The following is a 22,152-nucleotide window of genomic DNA, read 5'->3' as shown; positions in this document are numbered from 1 at the left end:
TGCATATCATTCGTGTTTGAAGGTTCAGCTTCCACAATACAGCAGGGTTTGAAGTTTCACATATTGCAAGTGCTACAATGTGATAATCTGGGAGCCGGTTATGCATTATACATTTTTCATAAAAGAACACCATCACCTGAAAGTGGAATGTGGAAAAGTCAGCGCTTCAAGGTATATATTGACAGAAACAGTTTCTGAGACTTCTGGGTGTGGGACGAAAACACTCTTGTTATCATGAGCATTTCAGAATCAGCTCTACATCTTCTCTCTGAAGGGGGTAAATATCCAAATAAACAGAGTAGAATAACATTTGACTGGGGTCTGCCATGCCATTATAAGACCAATTTGGTTGACTGAACGCTTCTCACAGGGCACAGAGGCCATAACGGCCCTTTCTCCAGCAATAAAAATCTCCTTCTCCATCTGATTTCACAAAGGAGTTGATGTGCACCTTGGGGCACTTTCTTCACTGTCTTCCCCTAAATAAAACATGAAAACTCCTTGTCAAGGTCTATGTCTTAACTGAGGCAGACTGAGCTAAATCTTTGGCTCTGGCTTGTATAATGGCAAGAAACAAGGAAATACTATATGTTGTAAATTTTGCAATAACAATTTTCAAGGTTGAAAGTGGAAAAGTGAGTTCACAAGGCTTGGATGCATCAAGGTATTGCCATCAAATATAATACAGACTAATAATACAGACTTGATGATGAAATGCTGTATTAAGGTGATATGTTGTAGTGCTCAACATGCTCCACCAGAGGTCAGTCTACCGGTGAAACAGTGTCCATCGTTTTTCCAACACACTTAACCCATTTAAGCCGGGAAAGCATTACCGCATTTCTACCATTAAAACCGGGAGCTCTGTTGCATTATTCTACCATTAAGGCCGGGAAAGTGGATACGTCGTTTTTGTAGTATTTGTATTTTTTTCCACCTATTTTCGGTCTCTTGGCCAATGAAATGCATCAGAATACATGCGGGAGTGTCACAATGCAACATCTGACTTTTCCAGAACTTTGAAATCATGGCGGAAGACGACTATAGCGGAGGAGCTCAGAAGTAAGTGACTTTATTGAAGGTTTGGACAAATAAACTCAACTTCTCATGAAAGCCACGGGTATAAGCTCTCAAATACTTTTTGAATTTCATTTCTATCTGCTACAGAGGCTGAAAAATCTTCTGTTCAATTTCCAGAAAAACTTCAGGTTTTAGGGGGTTCTTTCAAAATCGCCCATAGGTTTTCCAGGCATTTTTTTCCAGGCGTTTTAGGCCTTAATTGGTTAAGGTGACATGTTGTAGTGCTCAACATGCTCCACCAGAGGTCAGTCTACCGGTGGAACAGTGTCTATCGTTTTTCCAACACACTTAAGGAAAGATCAAACCATACCCACTTCTGTAGGATGACAGCCTTGATGCAACGCCGTGTGCTGTGTTATTTACTGTTTTCTGGCTAGTTCGCTAGCTGTTTGTCTATCTCTGGAGCTGCCGCCTGCTCTCCTTGTGGCAAAGTAGTCTCTGTTTCCAGACAGACAGCTGTTTGGCTCATTTTCTGTCATTCCAGTGTAGCTTGAAAGCTAGCTAACTAGCAAACGAATAGCTAGGTTTTTAGCTTGCTAATTTCACCATGCTTTCATGCTACAGTGGTTACAATGAGCTGAACAAAGTTGGCACTCTGGTGATAGCAATGTGCTTCTGCTATGTTGTGAAGGTATGTGGTTGAAGCATAGCGAAGTTGTTAAATTGTATTAATTTAGTGGCCGACTAGATACAACCCCAATTCCAAAATTAAACGTAAATACAACTGATTGCAATAATTAGCTTATCCTTTGTAATATAAATAGTCGGCCATAAAGTTTGAATAAAATATATTTTTCACCTCTTTGCATGAAATGATTGTGACAATGTGATTTATTATTGACAGATAAAGTGTATATCTTCTCAAAACTGTATTAATCAATCTCTTCCAAACTAAAACCACTATAAACAGAGGATTGTGTCTGAAAACAAAATTATTCTGTGTTTATTCAATTGTAAACTGTCCAAAGACAGTATATTCAATGTTCAAACTGATATTTGTTTTGTAAATATACATTCTAAATACTGAATTTGTATTTTTAATTTTATTAAAATGTCTCAACTTTTTTGTAATCCAGTTTGATGCTAGCTACTTGCTAATCCCACTATGCTATACTACAGCGGATGGTGCTCTGAACTCCATTTATCTGCGTACTGTCCGTACTGCAGTGAAACGGTCGGCTGAAAATCTGTAAAGTTTTCCTACAACTATTTAAATACAGCAAGACTTGTGTAAGTAGGCTAAGTGCATAATAGACACACAATATTGTAGGCTAGTAACACATGCTACAATAACTTCTACCACCAGCTGCTTTTGCCTTTTTTCCTTACATGAATACCGCCAAATGTTGTATACTCCAGGATAAGGAAGGTATGATGGTAGAAAGAATAGATGGTGCCCAAGCATACAGCCCACCATTTTTCAAAACCCATCTGTAAATAGCACACAAGATTAAAAAATAGGGGGAAAAGAAAAAAATCAAGTTGGCAGTTAATGTCTGTGAGTGACTGAGGTTTATGTAAACGCTTCTGATCTTGATAATTAAAGAGTGTTTGTATGGAGGTGCACAGCTCGGCATCTCTTTTTAAAGGATGCTTACTGTCTCCAAAGCATGGAGATGGTGGCAGCCTGAGGGCCTGCCTGCTTTCTTTTCCCTCTTTCTGTATCCATCTTGTGCTAAATACACACACACACACACACACACACACACAACACACACACCACACACACACACACACACACACACGTGAACAAATACGAACTCTACACACTGTACTGACACGTACAAACAAAAAAAACCCACACACAAGAAAGAGACGGCACTTTCACAAACATCAGCCTCTCAATTAGCTTCTGCACTCATTTCTCCTTGGAAAAGAATTATTTTTCAGCTGGGTGCTTTTTCTTTGTTTATTGTGAGCAGACCAAAGCCTTATCAGCAGCTAATCACTGCATGTCAAATTCACAGACTTACTGCAGTCACTTAAAAAGAGAGAGAGAGAGAGAGAGAGAGAGAGAGAGAGAGATTCAGTAAATAATCTTCTCAAGTTCAGATTGGCATTTTAGATTTGGACAATCACCAATTTCTTTTAGATGCTCAAATCTGTCTAACAGCCAGAGAGAAGATCAGCATTGTTTGATATAATTCGTTGTGACATGTTAATTGCATCTACTTGTAATTCTCTCTAATTGATGTTTGATATGTCTCAGGAAATTAGGCCAACTAGATAACACTGCAAATATTATGAATCCTCCCCGCCTTTCTATTTTCGTGGCAGGTCTGATGAATTCACAACACCTAAAACTGTAATGTGTCAACATGCTGTGCAGCTTTGCTCTGTATTCCCAGGCTGACAAACCTAAGGTTATAAGCACATCACTGTGTATTCAAAACACATCCAGGCACACCACAGAGAAGACTAACCTGAGCAATTTTCACAGAGTTCTGGGTCGAACCGCCTGCATGGTATTCAACTTTGTTCCTCTTGACAATTTCTTCAAACCTGAAATAAATACGTACAAGAGTTGTTACAAAAACAAACATTAACCACTAAGTGATTTAGACCAAAACCTGCTGATAAAAATCTTATTGGAAGCAGCAGATACAAGCAGCCGTAGCATGCACAGAGTACAGGTTTATCAACACTTGTCACATTACAACATGTGTAGGAGGAGTGAGGAGAAATTGCATTTCATAAGCGCCACAAATTAGTCAATACAAAACCCATTAGGAGAGGTTACACAGGTACAGTTGGAGAGCAGCTGTGGATATAGATAATGAAATTTAGTACAGGCATTTGTGATCTCAAGGGAATGGATCCTAATGACTCCGAGGATCAACCTTTTTATCACTATCAACATGTCATATTTCCAAATTAGTTCAACACAGGACACAATAACCTCATCTCTTTAAACAGATATCTGCATATAAATGTCTGTAGGTAATAGGGAAGATATTGGTATCCGTTTTCTGCTTAATCCTACGAGTAGTGCTGACCAATCAAGTTTGAGTGGGCTTTGGTTTGGCATGTAGATAAACAGTCTGACCTGAGAGCAAAAGGTAAGCAATCTCAGAGCTAGAGCCCAACCGATATGGGATTTTTGAGACAGCTGCCTGATTTTAGAGGGGGAAACTTCCTCGATTATCAATATGGTGGCTGATATAGTAATTGTTTAGCTGGAATGACAATAGACCTTTATTATGTGCGTTGTGCACCGCTTTCATCACTCTGCAAATGTACCCAGAGAGCTACTTTCTAAAACATAAAACTTTATTAAATAATATTTAACATTGTTACACATTATACAAACAATGTATTACATTGTCAGCCAATTCTATAAATGATAGTTGAGAAAATAAAGAATAAATAGGAATAAAATAAATAGTAGTCATTACTGTTCAGTTTCAGTCAATTGCTAACTAATATATATATATATATATAAAATAATTTAAAAAAATATTAGCTAACACCATTTCTAAATCATGCCAAGCAACATTTTCATAAGTTTTCATAACAGCACATATCGGACACTGACAGGCTAATATTGGCCAATAACATCTGTTATCTGATTTATTTGTCAGGCTCTATTCATAGAACCCATAGTAATTTATTTTTTTGATGAATTTTTCTGTTAATTTATATGCATACAGCTCCTGGTCGGTTCTGCACATGTGCTGGTTGCATAAAACCAATATGGCAACGATTATAAAACAAAATGGCGACAGCCAAAATGCCAAACTCAAGGCTTCAACACTTTAGTCCACAAACCAGTGTGTGGTGTCATGGTGACTATGTCCTGTTTTCTAAAAAATACAGCTACAGTTGAGAATCACTGGGTTAAATTATTAAAATATTTAGATTTTCAACTCTAAAAAAAATCAACTCTATTGTTTAACTGTGACATTCCAGGTGCAAGCTGTTTATAAATAAAAAAGAGGAAGGAGTAAAAAGAGCTCCAAACAAATGCTGGATTTTGTTAAATGGGATACTGGACCACAAAAGTTGCTGGAGTTCAACACAGGGTACAATAACCTCATCTCTTTAAACAGATATCTGCAAATTAATGTAGGTAATGGGGATTTGTTTTGGTTTCCATTTGATCTTACAAGTAGTACTGACCAATAAAGTTTTAACAAGCTTTGGTTGCATGCAGGTAAACAGTCTGACTGGAGAGTAAAAGAGCCATAATGCATTGGCGGAAATACAGTCTCCGAATCCGTGAAGATTTAGCTTTTTGATCTTTTTTCATTTTATTTATATGCATACGACTCCTGAACCGCTCTGCACGTGTGCTGGTTGAATAAAACCAATATGGCGACAACTATAAACCAAGATGGCGACAGTCAAATTGCCAAACGTAGTCAACAAACCAGTGAGTCGTGTCATGGTGGAAATATGAATATTTAGACTTGACAGCAACACATTAACTCTGCAATATAATAAAAAATGGCATACTTTTCTACCCATTCTTTATCTGACATTCCAGGTGCAAGCTATTTACATAAACTGTTTCAAAAAAAAAGAAAAAAGAAGAAGAAATAAGCTGCAAGCAAATGCTGGATTTTGTTAAATGGGATACTTGACCACAAAAGTTGCTGGAGTTGAAAAGAGGCAGTTAGGGTCTAAATGCCAAGTTGATAAAAGTAAAAGAGGAACATTGTCCACACATGGTTGTAGTTAGCCGCTGAGTATTAAAACAAGATGAGCAGTGAAAGTTATTTCTAAAGGAACTTGAACTGCCTCATCAAAGAGATGCATGAAATGAAATAAACTATTCATTTTTCCACACAGGCAGACATTTTTGTATTTCATAGGTGATGTTTTCAGAGCAATTACAAAAACAAGTTTTACAATCTTACTGTGTACAAAAAACCCTCATAGCCGGATAAGTTGTTTAGGGAGAGACCACATCTGATTAAATGTTTGATGTATGAACCATACAGCAGAGTTTAGAGACGAGTGTAACAGACTAAACACAATGAGTCAAGAAAATAGACATGACATTGGGGAGTGGGGCGTAAACAATTGCTGAGTTTTCAAACATAAACCACAGGAACACCCTTGGGTCTCCAGTGAAATAGTGAAGGCGCTTCCATCATTTCTGTATTTTGCCATCATACTGCCATTTCAAACATCAATAGCTTCAATGCTTAGGCATAACGTGATGCAAAGCTGGGCTACGCTGCCAGATAGAGTCTTTATCTGGGGAGCTGAGAACATGAGTAATGTGTATTCTCCACATTGTTCACACAAACAGCCTCCCAGGGGGCTGGCTACATAAACGTGTCCACCCTGCTAAGGAAATTGACCCAACTGCAGACGAGATGATACGCTACATAAGGAGGTCCTTGGCTTTTTTTTACACACTGTAAATTGAAGACTGTCAATTTCGAAGTGTATTTACATGAGGGAAAATAATCCAATGATATGGTAAATAGTTCAAGGTGCACCATGCCATTCCCACTGGTGTTATGTGTAATTCCATCTTAAATTAACTGCGTAAGAGGGGTTGTTGAGAATATGCTTGAGCGTAATCCCAAGGGGTACTGGTTATGTAAAGGCTCTGCTACAGAGTGCTGACACATTTTTCCCTTTTTAGGATTAAAACAACATTTTCAAGGGAGGTCAAAGTTTGCACTTTTGGGGGTAGGGATGTGTCAGATGTTGGTACTATAAAATAATTATGTTATAAATGCACACATTTAAATTACATATTGGTATATTTTCACTAAAATGTGTCATGTCTTCCTAGACAAACTTTGCTTTATGAAAAAATTTGCATTTGTTAGCTACTAATGTTATAATAATCAGGCAGGTTTCTTAAAGATTTATCATTTTCAATATGTTTCAATAAGGGGCTACACGGTGGTGTAGTGGTTAGTGCTCTCGCCTCACAGCAAGGTTCGCCTCCCGCCTGCGGCTCTTCTGTGTGGAGTTTACATGTTCTCCCCGTGTCAGCGTGGGTTCTCACCGGGTACTCCGGCTTCCTCCCACAGTCCAAAAACAAGCACTTAGGTTTAATTGGCGACTCTAAATTGCCCGTAGGTGTGAATGGGAGTGTGATTGTCTGTCTCTATGTGTCAGCCCTGCGATAGTCTGGCGACCGGTGTACTGCCTGCCTCTCGCCCAATGTCTCGCCCCCGCGACTCGATTGCGGATAACCGGTTAAGGTTGAATGAAAATGAACGAATGGTTTCAATAAATGTCATTTGTTAATGTTTATTAAATGAGTTGTTGTCATGTTTTGGAGGATAATGTGCGATGGCAACCCAGTCACCAGAATTATTGTCAGCATTGTATATTTCTGCAACTCAATGATATTGTGGCACATGGTGGTAATGAAGATTTGCTAAAAAAGTCTTGTTTAAAAGTGGTCAAGGTTGTGAACTTAACCAAGTGTTAAGTTAAGTTTAGGCACCAAAACTACATGGTTATGTTTGGGGGGGGGGCTGTTAATGTTAGTAATGCATGCAAATATTTTCTTTATTGTTTTTCTTATATTTTCCTATATTGTGATTGTTTTTGTAACTTGGAGCATTCTGGAACAAGAATTTCCTTCGGGATTAATAAAGTTCCATCTTATCTTATCTTATCTTAAAGTTCCACGCATTTTAGCGGCATTTAAGATTTGATTCTGTTATTGAAAAAGGTTCTCTATGACTGTTTTCTGAGTGTTTATTAGTAAACTAGTCTAAGTTTAAACTTCCGTTTCAATGTCAAGAAAAGTAATCCTTAGGAACATAACTTGTTTCTAGGTTCAACTTTATAATTAAACTTTTGCTCCCAAAAATAGATATGTGTATTGTATGTAGTAACTGCAGACAGGAGTAATATGTATGCAAAGTGCATCATGGCTTACCAACATGTGTCAGCCAGAGGTGTTCAATACTTCAGCACAACCTGGTTTAACAAGGCATGGCCGAATTTTGAGCGAGTGTGAAAGTAACCTTTACTGCTTCAAAGAAAGTCTGCATATCATGTCTCAAGGCAAGGGGGTCTACCCAGCGCAGAATGTTCCTAATAAAGAAAAAAAAACTTTCCATGCAAGTGGAAAATATGCTAACCGGGGGAAAAAAATCCTTCCTGAGACACCTGTTATGACTCCTTGACAAAGGAAGAATTTGAGCACTGTGGGTGTTTATAACATGAAGGCAGCCGAGGGACTCCAGAACCCATTTCAAATAGACACACAGCTTCTGAGGATTTCAGCTTTTTTTTCTTCCTAGAAGTATTTGCTCCACCTTTCAGTGCAGACAGCATGGGGCCCTGCTCTTGGACGCCTCGAAAATCCCATCCGAAAAGGAGCAGCTGCCTCGAGACCTTTACACCCTCAAACATCATGTGATCCCATAGTAGTGACACCGTAAACAGCCCCCTTGGCCATTTAGGAAGAGAAAATCCCTTTCCATCTACTGCAGTCTGCGCTCTCTCAGTGATGGGAGGGGGCAGAGAAAAAGAAATTGTTTTGAACAAAATGTCCTCAGCCAGTAACCTCTGCTTTTAAAACCTGCTAGTGTTGTTCAATGGAGGAGCAATTCCAACCATGCCATGCATTCCACTAATGTACGGAGGGTCTGTGTTATATAACACCACAGATTACCCCTGACACTCTGGTTAAATACCACCCTTAACTAAAGGCACTGTGCTATTTTTCAATTTCATACCTTCCAATTTGAGACTAATAGAAGCCCTTATTTATTCGGCTTAAATCAAATTAGGGGGAATTAGGCTACCGAACACAATGTTTGTATTCAGAGGATATGAGAGTCTTCTTTGAAAACTAATACCTCAACATCTCCCTGGCTTAACACATTCAAATTGTTGGGGCAGATCACACAAGTCAGGAACATCGTGTTGTTTACATTCCTGGAGATGGAGCCCCCACCGTTGTTTCCCATCAAGGGAAATATGAGAGCTTCCAAAGTACTATGAGTGTTCTGATCCCCGAGTGACTCATGAGTTCCTCTCTCACCTCCCCAAAAAAAGCCAGCTGAGTAGATTATTTACATGAGGCAATAATTCAAGATTTGCTCCTCTAAGTCTCTTACATGGAGGGCAAGGCGAGCCCATTTACCCAATCCCTCTTCATTCGCCTTTGATGTTAGCCTATCTCGATAAGACCGGATGAGTGCCCTAAAATCCCCGTCGAGTGATTTCACAGGAAGAACAAGTCTCTGTTAATCAATGGCTAGATTGGATCTGGATCCTCGGGAGTGGTCCGCCTGAAAGTCCTCCCGAGTGTTTGAGTGCACACCGGGGTAATTCATCGCTAATGATCACCGCGGCACCCACTCTCCCGCGTTCGTCCTTATTTAATTGCCTTGTTCACGTTTAAACAGCTTACAAATCACATGGACAAGCAGGGAAACATGATCAAACAGCCCCTATCGCTAATCAGGGGCAAGGGAAGAAGTGAGAGGACTGGGGTCTTCTTCGCTGCTCTCCTTGGGGATTAGGAAAGGAGGAGGGTTGTACAGGAACAGTAAATTATCTCTGCTTCAGCTATAGCAGGCAGGTACATTTAAACAGGCAGATCCATCTTTCTCTCTCTCTGACAGAAGAGAGGGGGGACGTGCAGGCAACTAAAAAGGTTTTGGTAATCCCAGTTTCAACACAGGCTTCTGGAGTGGAGACAGGTTCCACCATTGATTAGATTCCCCAATCAGTGTGTGCATCCTACACCAGCCTTCTTTGGTAGTCTGGAGGCAGTACAAGGCCTGATGCACAGTAATTGTTTCCATAGGTCAGGCGGAGGAAAAACAGCTCGGGGACGTGATGAAAGGGAGATGGAAAGGGTGAGGAATATTGTTGTTTTTCCCCCCAATTAAATTGTTTGTCAAACCCTTCACAAAGGGTTACGCAGTTTATCTGTTTAAAATCAATACGCTCGTCTCAGTGTGAAAGCTTGTCCCGACACAAGACAGGCCCATTAATTATTCTGTTCTGTGCGCTATCGCCGGGCTGCTCAAGGTTGAGCCTTATCTTTTCTTATTTCAAATCAATAATTATCTTCTACCGTGCTCGCGCTCCCCCTCAGAAATAGATGTGCTTTTCATTCAATGCCTGTAGAGTCTCTCTCTGCTCACTCTCTCTCTCCCTCTGTAGCAACTGGTGAAGAACGCAGAATGAATAGGACATTCTTATCAGTGGAACATTAGGGCAGGATGGGAATAGATGGCGAAGAATGAGGCGCATAAAAGTACTGAACACAAATGAGTCATGATTCAAACAGCGAGCGAGGCCTTGTTCCCGTCCTCTGACATATTCTAATACACTACAGTAAGGAATGAATGTTGATTTGCACAAAAGCATTATCGCCATCGTTCAGGTATCTCAATCCATTTGGGTAAATCCCTGTTCAGCTGAGAAAACCTGCCTCGAATCCCTCGGTGCACCAAAAAAAAAACCTCCAGCCGCGATTAGCCCTTTTTGCATTATAGACTGGATGCACAATTAATGGCTGCACAATTACATGGTCATAATGGGTGAGTAATTGCATTAGAATGCAGCAACAACAAATGTGCATCCCTTTAATAATCGGCCGATCCAGCAGCAGCGGCGGCAGCGGCAGCCCATTTGTTGGCATTAACCAAAGACTGCTGTTTGTACTTAATTAGGCTACACTCAAGGATTAGGCGGCGGGGGCAGAATCTGGTCATGGAGGATGAGTTCATATTATTTCCTCTAAAATGTCACAGGTTTTTGGCTTCGCGCTGCAGAGGGTGGCGTTGTTTGTCACACTGTACTGTGTGGATGTGGGAGAGGGAGTGTGATTGTGTGTGTGAGGACATGAAAGAGAGAGAGAGGGACACATTGAGGGAGAGAGTGGGAAGACGGAGCGTGTAAGCAAGGATGGGGCTTCTGGTGTTCTCTTGAGGATTGAGATTTGAAGCCCGAGCACAAAGCCTTTGAGACATTCCCCTTATCTTGGAGGTTGATACCAGGATCTCGGTGATTCAGAGCGCTCCGTGTGAATAATTCCACCAACACCCCCTACTGCGGGGACCATATGGCCCAGTGTGAACTTTAAACACACGGGGAGTGTTTCTGTTCACCAGTCAGGCCTCCCCATCTCTACCCCCGCACAGGCGAGGTGTTGAGAAATGATCAGCACAGATAGTATACTAACTAGTCTACATGTGTACGGGCTGCTGCCATCATTGGCTTTTCCTGTGTGGCTGCTGGGGATCAAAGATGACTAAAAATAGCCCTGAGCATGCTTTTCTGAACTGAACATGCTGTATGTACTGGCTGAGACGCCCACATTTTAATTATAAAACGCTCTTTAAAAGGGGGAGTTGGATGGAGAGAAGGAGGAGGGGGGAGGGGGAGGGGGGGACGCCCACATGCACAGAGATGTGGATTATGTTTGTTACACTCCCTTTGACTTGTGATGTTTCCGTCTGGCACCACCTGCTGGCAGCCACCGACAACAAGAGGGAGGCATTTGCAGCTCCGGCGGGGACGAGCCTTAATTATGATTGCATCAGCCATCTCTCATGATGCAGCATGTATGCTTTAAACGCAGAGCAGGCACCCTGTTAACCTATTTCATCAAAAAAACAACAACAGCAGAACAAGATATAAGGCTTCTTGATTTTGATTGTCTGAAAAGTTTCCTTCTTTTATAATTCAAAAGGTCTAGATCCACATTTCTTACAGTTGAGTACAGCTCTGGTGAGCATGTCAGATTTATGCAAGCGCCCCAAATCGTCGGATTCATGCATATCAATAAAACATCAAGAGCGGCGCGGTTGGCAGCTGAACATGTTTCTGATGTCTCAATTACCAGTTGAGTGCCATTAATCTCTGCTCACTCTCTTTGGCTCAGAGGTCGGCTGATGGATGCAGGCCCGCGACCTTTGCCCTCAGCTGCAGGGGGAGCCGGATGTTCTGACCCCCACCAGCGGGCCGGCAGAGGTGAGTTTAAGCACTGTAGTACAGCACTCAGCCTCAGCAACAGACAAGGGAGCTGGGAAGTAAGAGGGGGGGGGGGGGGGGGGTTGTAATGTGTCTACACACTCAGTCAAGCATGAGTGCATCCAGTGAAGTGGCACCACGGCAAGCACATGCAGCTTCTGCACGCATGCTTGCATGTGAGCGCGCACACACACACACACACACACACACACACACACACACACACACACACACACAGTGTTTCTGCTCCTGACACACCAGGATAGCTCCGCCGGGGATTTCTAGCACTCACAATTCGCTTCGTTATAGATTAAAAAAATAAAAACAAAAAAAAAAAAGAGAGGGGGGTACAGTCAAGTGTGTTTACAGAGCAGAATCTATCACACACACACACCCAGGAGCCAGAGTGTTTAGCATGTACTCAGTGAGAGAGGCCTTTGTTGTTTTCCTCCCAGTAAGCAGATTGAGCTGCACGGCAGCAGCAGGGGTGTGTAAGATGTACACAGACAGCGGGGTGTGCGAGTGGAGAGGCACCTCCACTGATCTCCTGTGTCGTGTGATGATGTGTGTGTGATGTGTGTCTCAATCCAGCGCTGATCCCCCTGAGTCAGCCCTGTCAGTGATATGAGCCTCCCACCCTCTCTCTCTCTCTCTCCCTCTTTCTCTCTTTCCCTTCACCATCCGGAATGCTAATAACAGCCAGCCACTAACGCTGCAGCCCTGAATTATTCATGCAGCAGAGGGTCACACGGCATAATGAGGAGTTTACTCTCATTCTGGATGCGATTGTGACGCTGCTAATCTGCATTTAGCACACAGAAAGAGAGAAAAGGAGGGAGATGGAGGGGGGGTAGGGAGAGGGAGGAGGGAGGATGGAGGAGGAGGAGGGAGGATGAGCACTGATGAACTTAATTGCTGTGAGCAAACAACCTCTGAAAAGAGTCACGCCATCATCCAGAGATGAGAAAGTAAACAATTAATTATCATCGGACAGAGGGAGTCATAAAACAAATGTTTGAACGCAACTAATATTCAGGAGCCAGCTGATCTTTTTTTTTTCTCCCGTTCCGAGGTGACAATACACTCACTGTAACAATGACTCACTCATTTGACACACTAATAATCATTAGCTCTAATATGATATGGTTAACAAGCCCAAGAGGGTTTGGGTGAATGGTATATTATGCAATGCTGTGAGCTCTAAATAACCTGTAATGCCTAGTTATCCTGAAATAAAATGTCTATTTGCCCACATTATAATCTCCTGCAGAAAGAGGCGTGTTTTTCATTATGTTGACATGTTGTTTCCTATGGAGACTCCTTGGGGTACAAACAGCAGGCTACTGTTGCCCCCTGCTGGACATAAACGGTACATACCCCTTTTACCACAATTCAACACTCAGGAAAGACTTTTATCAACACAATAGACAATATCAGCCACCTGCTAACAACAAATATTTTAAAGACCGAAGTTTAAAGATAAAACAGCATGAACTTAAAGAGACAACACTGGTAAATTGCATAACTTTACGTAGATTATACATTGATTCCATTTGTCTGATTATCTAAGATAAAGACAATAAATACCACACATCTTTCCAAGTTCTAAAGTCCATTTAAAATACACTATTTATTTCCAGATATCAAATTTACAAGTTAAGCCACTTGATGGCAGCAGTGACGACAAAAAGTCAGCAAGACCTGCAGCATTACATCTGACAAATAAGGCCTTTTTCACAGCAGACATTTTGCCCTGTCATAGTAGAAAAAGCACAGGTGAAACACATTTTGTTTGCCAAGTGATTTTCCTAGTCTGGCAAGCTCAAATGACTGCTGTGAATATCAGCAACTGAAATGCAAGAAGATATGCAGGCAGAAAGGAAGTCAAACAAAGTGCTCTGGTTAGTTGGTTTCCTGTCATATCCTGAAATCAAAACACAAGAGGCATCCTCTGAAAACAAAGTATCTTCTGAGAACGACTGCCTCAAAAACCACTGTGAAAGTTTCACCCAAACACAAGCAGGTACAGTACATAACCTGTGTGTTTACTGCAACTAACCACCACACTGTAAACAATGCATACAATACTGTTTGCAGAACTTTATTTGGAAGAGGGGAGAGATTATTGGGATGTGGTTCTTGACATTGCACTGCACAAGTTATTAATTTACTTTGATTGTATGTTTGTATTTCTTTTCATGTTTACAGGAGAAAGTATAGCGACAAACAGGAAACACAGGGTGAGAGAGAGAGGGAGCGGTATGAAACATAACAAACATCCGAGGCTGGAAACCAATCAGGACATTGTGGTTTTATGGTATGCGTCTTAACCCCAAGGCAACCAGGACGCCCAGGAAGTTAGTGTTTTCATGCACAGCAGATACACCACAAGCCTTCATTATGGCTGCAAATAATGTTTAATGTCATTAACAATTTGCTGTTGTCACAATTTAAAACATTTTTTTTTCAATTACTCAAATAATAATGCCAAGATGACGTCTCTGTCTAACCAACAGTTCCAAATCCCAAAATAAATTAAATTAAAATTAAATTATATATATATATATATATATATATATATATATTTATTTCATGGGATGAAAATAAATTAATGAAATTTTTTTTTTAAAGAAAAAAGCATTTTTTAATTTAAAAAATACTGAAAAAATAGGGTAAATTGTTTTTTTTTTTTGTCAAAATAAATGAAAAAGCCATTTTTATACAAGTTTGTTATTTTGATGTTATATTTCCATTTATTTATTTCTCTCTACATTTCACATTTTTATTTACTTGTTTTTACTTATTTCTCCCTATATTTCCACATTTCATTTATTCACTTACTATTTTATTTTTTGGTCATTATATTACTTATTTGTTCTTTCATACATTATGCTTCATAATTAAACATTTCTTTTATTTACTTTTTATTATTTTCTTCTCTTTGCTTTATATTTCCACATTTATTTTCTAATTCTTTTACCAATTTCTTTTAATTTTTTTTGGTTGCACTCCTTTGACTCCACAATAAAGCAAAGACAACAAACAAATATTAATATCTGAGGAAATCAAATCTTGCAATTTTTCCTTGATAAATTAAAAATCTAGTCAAGTAACTTTATGAGAGTCAGTCAACTAACTGATACTACTAATACTAAACGTGTTTCTACAAAAAAACTAAAAACATTTTGAATTAAAACTGGGAATAAACTAGAACTTGTAAAACATTTGACACGGAATGAAAAGGCATCAAAAGTCACAGTTGAGGCTTATTCGGGGAAAAAAAACATTAAGTCCCCAGCCAGTACTAACAGGGATGTTGATGGTTTCTACAGCAGGCAATTCCTCAGCCACAACAGGATTATATGGGCTCTGCTGTGACTAGATAATTGAATTCAGGCATGGCCACAGTGCACTGCATCCAATGATCTCTCTCCCACCAGGGTGATGGGGAGAAAAAATGAATCGCGTTACACTCTGTAGATTCAGAAGCACAACAATAGTGTTAGTCGACTAGACTTGTAAGTCTATTGTGGCCTTTTAAGTAATGATGTTATTTGTCACAACACTGCAGTCAAGCTCTTCTTCTTCCATGGATCAGTGACCTTGTGAATGACCTCTCTGCACTTTGTAGCCACCCAGCATCCTTAACAGGAATACAGCTGCTCACATCGCAGATTCAAAAGTTTTTTTCTGCTGCTATAAGTTAGTCGATAGTGTGCTCAATTATCATATACATTCAGATATAAATTGACAGACATGTGGGCCAGTATGCTGGTGTGTGTGGTATTGGAGGGGACATGCATTGAAATGCATTGTGCTGGGTATAAACCACCAAAGCCTGTTAATCCTGCCCTGACCTTGTGCAGAATGTGGAGGGAACTGTGTCTGTAGGGCTAAAGATAACACTGCTGCCTTTGTGCCGGAGGAGAACAACACTGCTGATGATGCTGCTTTGTGCTGCTGCTGCTGCTGCCCAAGGTCACATGTGTCCCTTTGTCAAGTAACAAGACCTGACAAGGTAGCCTATTGTAAGGTACAGACGATCTGATGTACTGATCCGTCTTTATTTATTTATTGTTAACGCATCACTCAGTTGGTTTACGGCTTTACGATGACTGCGCCGTGATTTGCTTTGAATTTATACACAAGACACTAAAACTAATTTTATCACCTCATCTTGAGGATGAAATTGTTTAACATGCATTCACCTTAAACGTTTTCTAAAGTCAGAAATCACCTCTGCTTAGGTTGCACAACCCTCCAAATTTGCCATTTTAACAGGAAACAGAGAGCATTTACAGATGTTTAATGTGCATCTGGGTCCAGAACTGCATCAAAGGACAAGCAGGTATACTTTTTCTTTCCATAAACGGTAAACAGTGAAAATGCACAACCAATTTCCCACCAAACTTCACTACAATTCTGTAATATTCAGCTAATAAACGTATCAAATCGAGCATGCGAATTTGACAACTTTAAGACATTTTATTTTTGTTTACCTATTTCATTTTTTACTTAATTTTCCCTATATTTCCACAAATTTTTTATTCACTTATTTTTATTTTATTTATATGTCCTTATATTGCTTATTTGTTTTTTCATATATTCCTCTTTATTTCTTTTACTCTCTTCTTATGCAACACATACTAAAAATATAGCTATGTATATTTTAAATATATACAAATATATGCATAAACAAAAGAACAAATAAAAGCTAAAACAGATTAAAAAAGGCTTATTTTCTAATTTTATTTCCATTTATTTATTACTCTATACATTTTCCATTTTTTATTTACTTGTTTTTTTTACTTGTCCCTAACTTTAAGCCATTTTATTTTACATTAAAATCAGGAATATAAAGATTGCCCTGAGAGGCAAGTGAGAAAAAAATTCTGGTGATCCACTTTAATAGTTTAATCTAAATGTTTCCCAAGGGGGTATCCTTGTGCCAGGATCATTTTTTTCAATTTAATTTTGTAGTTCTGTGTGTGTGTGTGTGTGTGTGTGTGTGTGTGTGTGTGTGTGTGTGTGTGTGTGTGTGTGTGTTGGGGTAACACTCATTTCAGCCACAAGAGGTGAAAGTGTACCCATGAGGGTGAGTTTTAATTTGTCCATACACTATAAACACAAGGTACATATTGTATTTTTTTTTCCTATTTAAAACATAGGGTTGTGGTGCACTTCAGCCTCTTGTGGCCAAAATACGTATTACAACAATAAACAAAATGGACCACCAGAATTTCTTTATCCAATTTGCCTCTCTGGGCTTCTGTAAGAACATGTATTATAGTAACAATACATCTATCTTTATTGTACAGTATCTCTATTAGTATTCTGGATACCAACTGCTGTGTTGATAAAATTGGTTTCTCCTCCCCTGTGCTTACAAATGTCAAATAAGTGGTTCTGATCATACGAGTGTCCTGACAATATGTCAAGATTCATTTTGACTGGACTAAAAACCCTTCCAGCAGGATGAAATAGGGTTTAGAAAGTGGAAAAATCAGCACTTGTCCGTCCCTCCCTCCTCATTACCACAGTAGAGGTGCCCTTGAGCGAGATACCAAACAGCTCAAGTGGAGCTGCTCAGTGACCAGCAGATAAAAATTATGCAATTATCTGACATCCAGCAGATAAGACTGTGGCTGTAGCAAGCAGCTCCGAGGTGTGAACGTGTCAATGGATTCCTGTCACAGAGTGTAAGTGCCCAGTGAGTTGTTTGTTGCAGTGGATCAATGAGAGGCAAGCAAACTATATCTGATTATTACATACAATGTCCTGGAAAAACCCTGAAAACATGAATCCAGATCTTTTGCTTTGTACATATGGTATTTTGAGCATCTTTCTATTTTCTTATTTACTTCTGCACTGAGCTGAACAAAAACGCCCACCTTCCTGGTATCGAGCCGATCCCGGACAAAAAGAGTTTTAGTCTAGTGTGGAATGTGCCAAATAAAAATCATGAATACTATACCTGAGGCCACAGCTTACAACTCTGAAAAAACAACACGCTGCTGTGTGTGCAATGTAAAACTTTGGCAGTTTTGGCTTGTCTTGTGTCTTTTGCTGCCAAGGCAACTCTTAAAGATCATTCAATCATCATTTTTAAACATTCTCACACTCGTTTTGCAGACATAACAACTACTCATATTTCCCAAATATGCAACATGTAATTTACCACTTAGTGTGAAAAGTGTTTAACCATTGAGATATAATTTAACATCTGCCATTCACAATCACCTTATTTTTATTTATGGTGAACCTTTAATGTTGGCACTAAAATGACCACATCCAAATTCCATTAAAAATATACCATCTACACTCTTTCTTTTCAGGTTTGGAAACCATGTATTCTTATGAAAGTTGCCAAATTACATCATTTATTGTCACCAGAAGCGGTAAAAACATATATCAGTATTGTAAGTATTGTCATTTTGAATTTTTCTACAGTCTTTGAACAAATCATGTGTGACAGAAACCTTCCATCAGGACCAAATAACCAAATCTATGCTCAAATTAGTAATATTTTGTCATAAACAACTTGATTCTACAGGTCATATATAAAAGTGGCCAAAAATAAACTATTTGCACTAACCAAATCCTGTAAGAATCATTATATTATCATATATTATATATTATATATTATATATATATATTATCATCATATTCTGCATTTCTCTGCACAACTGGTCATGAATTACTTGGCTGAGACCAACAGTCATGTGACAAAATTTCAGTGAAACCTTGAATGAACTGCAGGCTGTTTACACAGAGCATAGAGGAGAGGACAAGAGAAGATATAAAATGTAAATAGTTCAATATGTATAGCATGTGGAGCCCCCATTTCTTTCAAATATTGGTAAAACTTGGCGGCTCTTGGAAAAATGTATATATAGATTAAAAATAAATTATCAAAGGAATTCAACTTGCATTTTTCTTTGTCTTATATATTTTTTTTACTTATACACTAGAGGTGAAGAACTTATTTATACTGTGGTGATGATTAAGTGTAACAGGAGCAGAAAACACCCTGAACCTGCTTGGGTTTCAGAGGCTTCGTCCTGTTTTATTTATAGTATTTCTGTTGTTTACAATCTATGTTTACCTTAAGGTCCATTTCAAAAGAGTGGGGCGCTAAATCCAGTAGTACCCAACCACGTTTTCGAGGAAGGCTATTACATTACTGTTGCATGATGTAGGAGGGAAGGTCTTAAAAAAGGAGAATGCATGCTCAGCAAAGCCCATTTTGGAATGAATAAGAATGAATTAATGTAGTGTTAATCTAATGGAATGTAGTTAATGCAGATCTACTACTTAACCCAAAGCAGTTGTTAATTCAGAGCCATCTTGGTCTCGTTTGGTTCAAATGCAGTATGGGAAAAATGTGTGGGCTGGTCAAGCGCTGAGGCTCCCAGTTGCAGAGGGTTGATTTATAACTCGGCTATTTTGAGCACAGCTCAGCGTCAAGATGGTAGTAGTGGGTATGAATGACCAGCATATCCCTTATTTGGTTCCATGCAATTTTAACACACTACTGAAGCATGTGGTGTCCCAGTGAAAGTTTGACTCACAAGGCTTTGTGTTTTTCTTCAGCGAGGATCTGGTCATTAAGCTTCAGCCCAAACCTTTAGGAAAAAATACAAATAAAATCTTTAGTTTTGGTCCGTTGAGGCACAGAAATACGAAGATATCAGTGGAAACAACCAAGCCGTTTCGACTTACTTGTCAAGGAAATCTTTGTCCACAACAGCTGAAATGTCCAGCAAGGGATTTCCCATCCCAAAGAGCGTGTTTTCACTGTGGTGGGACAAAAACTTATTGTATTATGCAGACTCCCACTCGCCAGCTCGGCACAAACTGCAGGACACAAACAATCTGTTGTGGAAGAGAAAATCATCTGTTTCTGATTTATTCAATTGAAGCTCTGATGAGACTATGTTTTCCTGATGGTTCTATTACCCGACCTTCTCTCTGCAGTCAACATGTGGAGGAAATAAAGTTTACAGAAACATGCACAATGAGCTCATGACAGAGTAATGGGTGAATATTTATGACTTTGAGAGAGATCACTCCTCACATGTAGTTAATGTGAAACTGCTAATGATAGTCTCCCCCATTGAAAAGGAGATTAGTCAAATGAAAAGCAGCCACTTCCTCAAACTGAAAAGCAACTGATGTGCCAATGTGTTCATGTACAGACAAGTGTAGCCTGTGTGCCATTCATTCATTGCATGCTTACACAATGCATCACAGCTGGAAAACTGTATCCTGCTTGAACATTTTAACATGTATTATGTTTCCCCTGATGACCCTTTTATCTAGACATCTTCAACAACAAGATACCATAGTGGTCAAAGTCTACAGGGTCTTCAAAACAGGTTGCCCAACTTTCTGGTGAATGTCTGGTTAAGATCACAGACAGAAATAATTATTCTCTTGTGCAAAAGTTTGGCTTTCCCATGATCTGCAGGAAGATCCAGACTCACTGAAGTCACCTCAACTTAAAAAAAACAGTCTCAAAGTCTGTCATTTCACTCTTTCTTGTAGTGTTTTTAATCAACAGAAACATGCTGTGAGCACATTTACAAAAAAAAAAAAAAACAATCTCATCAGCAGAATTGTTCCTTGTGGAAACACAGGAGGATTTTATCATTTGGATCTTACCTTGCAGTTGGCATTATGTCAGCAAATTCAGCAGCCTGGCCTGATGAGTTATTGATTCAAACAGATTCCCCCACTCTGTCAAAGCAATGTGCTTTTTGACTACAGGAACTACTGCTGCACTTTAGTCGACACTGACTGGTTGATGGAGGAGGTGGGCGGGCTTTAGTATCTTCTAGACAAATGATTGGCTACACGTTTTCCAATTATTGTACAGCTTTCTATGCTGCGTTTGAGGCCCTATCGTAAACAGCAACCCCAGCGATAAAGCGGAAATCTAAAAATAATCTACTTTTTCGGGCTTTGAGAAATGTTATATATATATATATATATATATATATATATATATATATATATATATATATATAGTTATAATGCTATTTGAGTTACATATAGGGTATACCAAGTGTCCTATATAAACCAACCTTTATCAGCACCACATGAAAAACATTTGTTGTTCTTTTTTATCTAAAATATGTATTTGATTCCATCTAAATAGGAGTAAAAACAATTTCCTTGGTGGGACAGCACTTTTGTTTACATTATATTATACCAAAGCATAGGGAATAATGAATTGAATAGTTTTTATTACTCTTATTTTGGCTATAAAATTAAATTTTCAACAACATATACATGTTCCTTTAGGTTAAGTATGTGTCATACTTTTGAAAATGATTAAATAAGGCTTATGGAAAACCTGGCAGTGCCAGCTTATCTTAGTTTATCTAAGCCTACACTGGAACTGTTTAATATCATTAACGTTATTTATTTAAGTTTGACTTGGAGTAATTTCACTGATGACTATTAAAGTATTTAGGTTTGTTACATCAAGTGCAGGGTCGTTGCCAGGGACTAAATGTCCTCCTCCTTATGATAAAGACTTACAGCAAACAAAGCCGTTAGTAACAGTTTTTAAATATATATATATATATATATATATATATATATATATATATATATATATATATATATATATATATATATATATATATATATATATAACATGTCAAACAAGAGGGAGATTACTCACATGTTAGCCTCCCTCTACTGGCCTCCTACAAATTGAGTTGAAATTCTTCAATTTACAAATTAAGAGAGTTTGTAAATTGATGTTTTGATATAGTTTTGCTGTTGTTAAATGTGTGTAGTTTAAATCAAGGGTGCGTTCAAAATCGCATAGTTTTTATTATTTTTACAATTTACTGCAGCTGCTCTTACAGAATCTGTGCTGTTGAATGCACACCACTGGGACATGTTGCATCATCATAACTTGGCACTTTGAACTTTGACCTTCTGGCATATATAAATGCTGCACAGAGGATTGTGGGTCAGAGTAGACAGAAAAGTGTGCTGGCATAATGCAATATGCGACCAAATGTAGGAGGTTATACTGTTACTTTTTGGCATGCTGCATTTGACACACTATGTGTGGAGGGCATACTAAATCGTCTTCTGGCATACTAAGTAGTATGGGGGAATAGGTATTGGATT

At 39.0% G+C, this 22,152-nt stretch overlaps 1 protein-coding gene across 3 annotated transcripts in view; it reads right to left on the bottom strand.

Annotated features, from left to right (window-relative positions):
* Window positions 1–22,152, bottom strand: part of adkb (adenosine kinase b) — a 124,053-nt gene that overhangs the window by 99,504 nt on the left and 2,397 nt on the right. For 2 of the 3 annotated variants that reach the window (XM_059324804.1, XM_059324805.1), the window contains 3 exons: window positions 19,723–19,797; window positions 19,572–19,625; window positions 3,504–3,582 (listed from right to left, as the gene is read on the bottom strand). In XM_059324804.1, coding sequence (XP_059180787.1) covers window positions 3,504–3,582; window positions 19,572–19,625; window positions 19,723–19,797 — 208 coding nt within the window. Of the gene's footprint in view, window positions 1–3,503; window positions 3,583–19,571; window positions 19,626–19,722; window positions 19,798–20,664; window positions 20,789–22,152 lie in introns of those variants that run through there. The other variant, XM_059324806.1, reaches the window with a different exon arrangement.

This window comes from Centropristis striata, chromosome 21 (genome assembly GCF_030273125.1).
Source record: "Centropristis striata isolate RG_2023a ecotype Rhode Island chromosome 21, C.striata_1.0, whole genome shotgun sequence".
Lineage (NCBI taxonomy): Eukaryota > Metazoa > Chordata > Actinopteri > Perciformes > Serranidae > Centropristis > Centropristis striata.
Note: the sequence above shows the minus strand (reverse complement) of the source record. Positions and strands in the feature narration are given on the sequence as shown.